This window comes from Physeter macrocephalus, chromosome 18 (assembly GCF_002837175.3).
Source record: "Physeter macrocephalus isolate SW-GA chromosome 18, ASM283717v5, whole genome shotgun sequence".
NCBI lineage: Eukaryota > Metazoa > Chordata > Mammalia > Artiodactyla > Physeteridae > Physeter > Physeter macrocephalus.
Window position 1 is genome coordinate 9,046,355 of NC_041231.1, and position 9,886 is coordinate 9,056,240.

General features: G+C 42.7%; 1 protein-coding gene across 1 annotated transcript in view; it reads right to left on the bottom strand.

Annotated features, from left to right (window-relative positions):
• Window positions 1-9,886, bottom strand: part of MKRN2 (makorin ring finger protein 2) — a 32,632-nt gene that overhangs the window by 17,563 nt on the left and 5,183 nt on the right. The window contains exons 2-3 of the mRNA XM_007126199.4: window positions 1,284-1,412; window positions 158-339 (exon numbers count right to left, since the gene is read on the bottom strand). Of these exons, the coding sequence (XP_007126261.1) occupies window positions 158-339; window positions 1,284-1,412 (311 nt within the window). The remainder of the gene's footprint in view (window positions 1-157; window positions 340-1,283; window positions 1,413-9,886) is intronic.

Genomic DNA, 9,886 nt, shown 5'->3' on the forward strand with positions numbered 1-9,886 from the left:
GTCCGGGAAGATCCCACGTGCCGCGGAGCGGCTGGGCCCGTGAGCCGTGGCCGCTGAGCCTGCGCGTCCGGAGCCCGTGCTCCGCAACAAGAGAGGCCACAACAGTGAGAGGCCCGCGCGTACCGCAGAAAAAAAAAAAAGGATTCTGCTCACTCACTTCGGTCTCTAAGTACCAATGTCCTCTTTTCACGTTTCCCAGGCTCGTGTAAGTTAGTTTTCACGATTGATGCAGTGAGGTCGGAAGGAGGGTGAGGACTGTGGAAACCCAGGGAGGGCACCCCGTGGGGAACAGCGCCCATGGCCCCACCAGCTGCAGCAGAGGGCCTCGTGTGATCGTATCTGAACAAAACACATAGCAGTTGCATCACAGACGGCCACGCCACACGCACATGCCTCCCGCATCCCCGGACCTGGGACGTCCCTCCTTCTGCTCCATCTGTGGACGTGGACAACGAGACAATCGTTTCCCCTATTTTAACTGGTAAAAGTCTTATCAATTAGTAAGAATTGCCTGGCAATTCAGAGTGAGCAGTACACTGCTGTCTATCACCTCCACTTAAGTGTCCTGTGGGACTTGAGCGGGACAGATGTACTGCCCAGACCACACAAAGAGAGCCCGGTTCCGGAGATGCTGACTGACTGGCTTCTCCTGGACTGTCTCTCGGGGGCGCCCACTGGCAGGGGGAGGGCGGAGTAGGCCAACTTCCCACATCCCAGGCAGCATAGAGGAAGGACTGAAAGGAGCTCTGCAGCCCAGGAAAGCAGATCAGCCCTTCACTACAACAGCACAGGAACAGGTTTTGGAATGTTCTCCTGTCTAGAAGTTACAAAACTTGCCTACAGATGTCAGTAAAAAAGGAAGATTCTACATGCTCATAAATGTTCATTGCACTCATAGCAAAAAACTAGAAGCCCCTTAAGTATCTAATACAGGGACAGTTAATAAAATGATGGTATGTCAACATTATGAAGAATTATAAAATTACAGGTAAGACATAAAGTAGCAGTACTGGAAGGAGCTTATGACACGTTAAAAAAAAGGTAAGATAGAAAATCTTATGTATACTGTGAGGGCAAATTTGTAACTACAGACTCATAAGAATAGGCATGAAAAGTGACTTTGAAAAACTAAAATTATTTTTATGATACTAAATTTGAGGTTTCAAAATTATTTTTGTAACATTACTTTTAAACTAAAGTTTTCCCATCATCAAGACCCAGGATTTAAATCCCTGAAGGCAGTGAACTCAGTGTAACAGCTGGCGACAGAAGCGGGTTCTTGCCTGCACCGAGTTCCGTAGGCGCAACAGCCCTTCTGGTAGTATTTGCAGATGGTAGATGGCTTGCTGTTTGCCAAGTCATGTGAGAACAGGCACTGGTTTCCTTCCCGACACACACCATGCATAAAATACCTGATGAGACAAGCAGAGGCATACAACTTTTAGAAGCACACTTTGCTTTATAAAATCACCAAATTCTTGAACCCAGCATATAGACACACACTGTGCATATACTATGTATCAAGGCTCTACTGGGCACTGGAGATACCCTTATGTCCTTGTCTCTAAGACGGTGATTTTAGATGCACCACATCTATTTCAATGACAGCTTTTCTGGAAGAAAAATGATCCCATGCATTTCTGTCTTAAGATATATCCTCTTGATTTAAGATATGCCACATATGTAAAATGTGAGCCTCATGATTGAGAAAATGCACACTGAAAGACTGCTCTGTTCTCATGGATTTTAAAGGGTATGGTTGTAAAGGAGTCAGAGACATGGGCTCAAGATCTAGCTGTGCCACGTGTAAGCAAGTCACAAAACCAACTTCCCTGGGCCTTCCTACCTTTACCTATAAAACAAAAATTACACTTCCTACTCTACTATAAACTGTGGTGAGGCTCAAATAAGATAGTGGAGCACCAGGAGACACATATAAGAATGTTCCACTAAGTTGTCCAATTCTGGCCCTGGAAGAACAACTGGGAGGCATTCTAGTTCTGTCCAGCCAGAGCAGAGAGGCCTGGCTGAATACTCAGAGGAAACTGTAGAGGGACATGCCTTGGCATGAAGGGTAAACAAGTCCCCAAATAAACAGATTTTAGACCTGCCCTAATAAAGCTTTTTTTTTTAAAAAAAAAAAGCTTCAAAACGATCTAGCTGACAGCAAATAACTTATTGTCAACTAAAACAAACTTTAACATTCTTTGAAGGAAGATAAAAAAAATCCAAATGCTCAAAAACACTCACAATGTTTGGCATCCAATCAAAAATTACTAGACATACCAAAAAGCAGGAAAATGTGACCCATAACCAGGAGAAAAATTAGTCAATAACAGGAATGACAGATGATGGATTCAGCAGACAAAGACTTTAAAACCAGCTATGACAGGCTATCATCAAAAAATCCACAAACAATAAATGCTTGAGAGGGTGTGGACAGAAGGGAACCCTCTTGCACTGTTGGTAGGAATGTAAATTGGTGCAGCCACTAATGAAGAAAAGCATGGAGGTTCCTTAAAAAACTAAAAACAGAGCTACCATATGACCCTGCAATCCCATTCCTGGGCATATATCTGGAGAACATGGTCCGAAAGGATACATGCACCCCAATGTTCATTGCAGCACTGTTTACAATAGCCAAGACATGGAAGCAACCCGAATGTTCATCGACAGGGGAATGGATTAAGAAGATGTGGTACATATATACAATGGAACATTACTCAGCCATAAAATAGAATGAAATAATGCCATTTGCAGCAACATGGATGGACCTAGAGACTGTCACACTGAGTGAAGTAAAGTCAGACAGGGAAAGAGAAATATCATATGATATGGCTTATATGTGGAATCTCAAAAGAAATGATACAAACGAACGTATTTACAAAACAAAACAGACTCACAGACTTCGAGAACGAACTTACGGTTTACCAGGGGGGAAGGGTGGAGGGAAAGGATAGTTAGGGAGTTTGAGACTGACATGTACACATTGCTATAATTTAAAAAGGATAACGAACAAGGACCTACTGCATAGCATAGTGAACTCGGCTCAATGTTATGTGGCAGCCTGGATGGGAGGGGAGTCTGGGGGAGAATGGATACACGTATAGGTATGACTGAGTCACTTTGCTGTGCACCTGAAACTATCACAACATTGTTAATCGGCTATACTCCAATATAACATAAAAAGTTAAAAACAAAACGAAAAAACCCAGCTATTACATATGTTTTATATAACCCAGCTATTACAGATATGTTCTATATGCTGAAGATTTTAAGGAAAACACAAAAATAACATGGGAAGAAATGGATGATATAAGGAAGAACCAAATGGAACTTCTGAAAGTGAAAACTACAATATATGAAATGAGAATCACATTGTAACGGCAGATTAGACACTACATAAGAAAATCTCAGAAAACTTGAAGACAAAGCAATAGAAACTATCCAAACTAAAGTGCAAGAAGAAGAAAGAGAAAGAACAGATTTTTGCTTCTAGCTTTGGAGGAACATGGAACCTGCCCTTCCACTGTGAAAAACTAGAAAACAGAAAATATATGAAACAACCGCTTTCAAACATGGACAAAAGGCAACACAAGACTGGCCCTTGAAGAGAAGGAAAACAGGGGAGGCGAGCCTGGCTTTCTGCCTTGAGGCATATTTTGGACCTTGGTGCAGGGAGGGGAACCCCAAGCAGAGCACTGCTGTCTCGCTGAGGTGAAGAGACAGAAACTGGAGTTCAAGGAGGCTGAGGAAGGCTCTTTAAAAAGCTTGTAAACAGAATCACACATGCACGATCAATTAACTTTTGATAAACGTGTCAAGGTAATTCAACAAATGATGCTGGACCCAGTATCTATATGGAAAAACAGAAAACCTCAAACGTTACATGTCTGCTGATGTTACCCAATATGAATGAAGTATACAACATAACCTGCCGTGTATCCTAGACAAAAACATTTAACTTGAACCAACAAAACTTCAGATCTAACTTCTAGTTTATAGAAAATACAGGGGGATTGGGAACAAGCTAAAAGACCTCATGAGGAAGCAACCAGATAAATACAAAACAAGAGGCAGTATGTGGGCCAGACCTCTTTACCAAGGAAGTGTCATGGAAAAAAAATAAGGGGAGGGGACCTGGGTTTGGAAAATGATTTGGTGGTTTCTTAAAAACTTAAACGTAAATTTACCATATGACTCAACAATTTCTGTCCTAGGTGTTTACCCAAGAGAAATGAAAACATATGTTCACACAAATACGTGTATAATACGTGAATGTTCACAGCAACAGTATTCACAATAGTCAAAAAGTGAAAACTCTGACAATACCATCAACTGGTGAACGGATAAACAAAATGTAATATATCCATACAATGGGATATTATCTGGCAATAAAAAGGAATGAATAATGATACACGCTACAAGGATCAGATGCAAACACACTATAGTAAGTGAAATAAGTCAGACGCAAAAGACCACATGTTGCATGAATCCATTTATAAGTAGTGTTAAAAAAGGGGCAAATCTATAGGAACAGAATGGTTCTTATAAAGACTATTATACAGCCTATATAGGCTACATATAGACACAGTCCCTACATATGGTATGTAAATTATACTTCAATAAAGCTGTTAAAAGAAGAAAATTTAAAAAGGAGGAAACTGCACTAGATTAGTAGACAGAATATAAGGTACGTAATAACCAATGCAATATTTGGCCCTGGATTATGTTCTGGTTTGGACAAACCAGCTGTAAGAAACATTTGTGGGACAAATGGGGAAATCTGAGTACAGACTAGGTATCAGATAATTTATTGACAGGGAAAGTTGAAGATTATTAACTGAGAAAAGCATATTATATAACAGAATATACAGTAAAATGGTGTAGCCGCTATGTAAAACAGTACAGCGGTTCCTCAAAAAATTAAAAATAGAATTACCACATGATTCAGCAATTCCACTCTTGGGTATATACACAGAAGAACTGAAAGCAAGAACTCAAGTATCTGTACACCCCTGTTCATAGCACATTATTCACAGTAGCCAAAAGGTGAAAACAATCCAAGCGTCCATCAGAGGATGAATGGATAAACAATGTGGTCTACACATACAATGGAACAGTACTCAGTCTTAAAAAGGAAGGAAAGTCTGACTTGTGCTACAACAGGGATGAACCTTGAGGATGTTACGCCAACTGACGGAAGGCAGACACAGAAAGACAGCACTGTGTGGTTCCACTCATGAGAGGTGCTTAGAATAGTCAAATTCACAGAGAGAGGGAGGAGAATGGGTGTTGTCAGGGGTTTGGGGAGGCAGAATGAGGAGCTAGTGTTTAAAGGGGACACAGTTTTAGGTTGGGAAGATGAAAAAAGCTCTGGAGGTGGATGGTGGTGATGGCTGCACAACAGTGTGAATGTACTTACTACTCCTGAACTGAACACTCAAAAATGGTGAAGAGGGTAAATTTACGTTATGTACATTTTACCACAATTTAAAAATTTTAAAACAGCACGTACAGTATGCTCGCATTTTGGTAAACACTAACTACACACACGCACACATCTGCATTTTAACAATGTGGAAAGACAGACAATAGCCTTTTTAAGAGTGGCAATCCTTGAGGGTAAGGCATATGGTGTTCTTTTTTTTTTTTTAACATCTTTATTGGAGTATAAATGCTTTACAATGGTGTGTTAGTTTCTGCTGTATAACAAAGTGAATCAGTTATACATATACATATATCCCCATATCCCCTCCCTCTTGCGTCTCCCTCCCTCCCAATCCCACCCCTCTAGGTGGTCACAAAGCACCGAGCTGATCTCCCTGTGCTATGCGGCTGCTTCCCACTAGCTAGCTATTTTACAATTGGTAGTGTATATATGTCCACGCCACTCTCTCTTTGTCCCAGCTTACCCTTCCCCCGTGGTATTTTGTTATTTTTGTTGATCTGTACTTTCTAATATTTCTACCATGAACATATACTGCTTTTATAATAGTAAATGGTTGCTTTAGTTTTAAAAGATTATGAAGGGCTTCCCTGGTGGCGCAGTGGTTAAGAATCCTCCTGCCAATGCAGGGGACAGCGGTTTGAGCCCTGGTCCAGGAAGATCCCACATGCCGCGGAGCAACTAAGCCCGTACGCCACAACTACTAAGCCTGCGCTCTAGAGCCTGCGAGCCAAAACTGCTGAGCCCGCAAGCCACCTACTGAAGCCCGCGTGCCTAGAGCCCGTGCTCCGCAACGAGAAGCCACCGAAACGAGAAGCCTGCGGACTGCAACGAAGGGTAGCCCCCGCTCGCCGCAACTAGAGGAAAGCCCGCACACAGCAACAAAGACCCAACACAGCCAAAAATAAATAAATTTATTTTTAAAAAAATTACGATAACTATCGAATATTGGAGAGAGTATGGTTTAAAAAAAACACATAAATGCTCAGTACAATACCTATCTCACAGTGGGTACCCCCAAAGTTCAGCTCTTAGTAAAGTTTAGTAAAAAACGCTGCCGATTAAGCTGACAGTTAGTTACAAGAGGGACCTGTGCCTTATCACAATGCACGCATAGGGCTGAGGAGTCACAGTCCATGGACCGAGGCAGGGAGAAGGCGGCGCTGGCCCAGGGGCCGCCTAGCCAAGCAGTCTACAGAGTGCCTGGGTGCCAATGGGCAGGAGTAGTATGTGCCAGAAACACACAGAAAGGCAGGGAAGGGAGGCCCCACGAGGGTGCGGCAGGCCTGCTGAGACAGATGGAGGATCAGGCCTGACTGGGGCAGCTGGAATACTGATGAGTGCGCCTCCCAATAAGGGACAAGCGGCCCAAGTCAAGCCCTGAGACACACTAAACCCCCTTCCTAGGCCTCTTGCAGAAAGGCCACTGGAACTGCACGGCGAAGACAGACTTGAGAGGCTGTAAGTGTAGGTGAGAGGAGCCCATCAGGAGGTTGCTCTGTAAAGGGGCTTTATCTGTGAACCCATGTTTTAACTTAAAAAATATACTATGGAAAGTCTCAAACATATACAAAAGCAGACAGTGGTAGGGTAACTCCCAAGATGTTTCCACACCAGCTTTCACCTTATCAACTTCCAAGCACTCTGGTTTCACCCATTTCTCCCCTCTCGTGTACGGCTGTGACAGTTTTTAAAGAGGGATAACACATACCTCTTGAATGAAGACTTTGGGGCCAGGAGGGCCCTCCTTCCCTCTAAACAAGTATGTTATCAGAAATATATGAAATGAGGAAAAATACAACAGCTCCAACAAGCAGTACCATCAGTACTCTGTCTAGCACTTTTACTTCTTTATCTCACTTAATCCTGATACTACTCTGAGGAATATTAGCTCTATACCCATGATGCAGACAGGAAAGCTGAGGCTCAGAGAGGTGTGATGACTTAGAGAAGATCTAACTGCTGAGTAGGGGACCCCAGCACTGGTCTTCCCAAGACAGCCCTGACCTTTTCCCACCAAAACTGATTTTCCTGTCACTCTGCCTCTGTCCATACCGTGGCCCCTTTCTACAACACTGTACCCCATCTTTCACCGTACTTAACTGTGATAACTCACCTTCCTTCATGACCAGCACGAGTCCTGGCTAGACCAAGAAACCTTCCCAACCCTCCAGCCCACAGTGTGCTTTCCTGGCAGCTCCCTGGTATAGTGCTTCCCAACTTAGGGCCCCTGACCCAAGAGAGCTGGTGCTCTTGAACACGTGGTTGGGAACATCTGGTTAACACCATACACAAAAATAAACTCAAAATGGATTGAAGACCTACATGTAAGACTGGAAACCATAAAACTCCTAGAGGAAAACATAGGCTGAATGCTCTTTGACATCAACCGTAGCAATATTTTTTTGGATCTGTCCCCTAAAGCAAAGGAAATAAAAGCAAAAATAAACAAAGTAAACATAAAAGCTTTTGCACAGCAAAGGAAACCATGGACCAAATGAAAAGACAACCTACTGAAGGGGAGAAAATATTTGCAAATGATTTGGTAAGGGGTTAATATCCAAAATATATAAACAGCTCATACAACTCAACATCAAAAAAAACAAACTACCTGATTAAAAAAGATGGGCAGAAAACCTGAATAGACATTTTTCCAAGGAGGACATGCAGATGGCCAACAGGCACGTGAAAAGATGCTCAACATCACTCATCACCAGGGAAATGCAAATCAAAACCACAATGAGAGATCACTTCACACCAGTCAGAATAGCTATCATAAAAAAGAACACAAACAACAAATGTTGGTGAGGATGTGGAGAAAAGGGAACCCTCCTACACTGTTGGTGGAAATGTAGACTGGTGCAGCCACTGTGGAAAACAGTACATACGTTTCCCAACTAACTAAAAAGAACCACCATATGACCCAGCAATTCCACTCCTGGGTATATAAAAAAACCTCCAAAACACTAATTTGAAAAGATACATGCAAAACACTAGTTTGAAAAGATGCACGCACCCCGATGTTCACAGCAATATTATTTACAATTTTCAAGATGTGGAAGCAACCTAAATGTCCATCAACAGAGGAATGGATAAAGAAGATGTGGTATACGTATATACAATGGACTACTACTCAGCCAGAAAAAAGAATGAAATCTTGCCATCTGGAGCAACACAGATGAACTTGGAGGGCATTATGCTAAATGAAATGTCAGACAAATACTGTATGTTATCACTTATACGTGGAATCTAAAAAATATAACTAGTGAACGCAACAAAAAAGAAGCAGACTCACAGATACAGAGAACAAACTAGTGGTTACCAGTAGGAAGAGGGAAGGGGGGAGGGGCAATATAGGGGTGGGGGTTAAGTAGAACAAACTATTAGGTATAAAATGAGCTACAAGGATATACTGTATGACATGGGGAATATAGTCAATATTCTATAATAAATATTAATGGAGTATAATCTTTAAAAACTATGAATCACTGTATTATACACCTGTAATGTACATAATATTGTACATCAAGTATACATCAAGGGGGAAAATAAAAAGCCTGGGAATAACTTGAGGAAGACGCAGCTGGAACATCACCAAATGTGACTGAACACAGAAAGCCTAAACCTAACCAATTATGGGGTTCTGCCTGGAACTGGAGAACGTTTGACAACGTTCAAACGTTGGGAAAGGGAGTGGACTCTCAGGAAGGTCAGAAGGCCCGGACTGTCCTTCCCAGAGACAGGGTACCAGAGAACACAGGTGGCACTTCATGCTGCACCTCGGCCCTACAACGGGCCTGGGAGGCTGCTGAGCTGGAGGCCACAAGTTTTTAAGCCCTTCCATCCCTCCTAAGCATACGTCTAACTTTCTCCACCTGCCTATCTCCCCAAAAGCAGAAGTGCTGACCAGGCCCACCTAACAATTTCTTTTCTCCCAGGCAATGTTAAAAGGGTATTCTACTTTATATGTCAGTGTCTACTGAGTTTGGGTAGCATGAGCCATCTCTAAATATACCAACAGAATCAAATTTCTGAGCCTACAAAGATGACTGGACCTGTGATGTAAGTGACTATACTAAGGTGGTGGTCAGTTATGCTTTTCCCAGGCAACACCCCCTGGAAGTCTTCCACTAAATCAGAGACTGTGTAGTAAGTGCTATAAGGCTGCTGTAGATTTACTTAAAAAGAAAGAAAAAGGCTCAGAATCTGGCAAACGAAGGGTATTCTTGTTAGAAACTTAAAAAAAAAAAAGGCCTATATGCAAAGAATCTTGTCACAATACTGATTTAAAAAGTATGCAGAAGGGCTTCCCTGGTGGCGCAGTGGTTGGGAGTCCGCCTGCCCATGCAGGGGACACGGGTTCGTGCCCCGGTCCGGGAAGATCCCACGTGCCGTGGAGCGGCTGGGCCCGCGAGCCATGGCCGCTGAGCCTGTGCG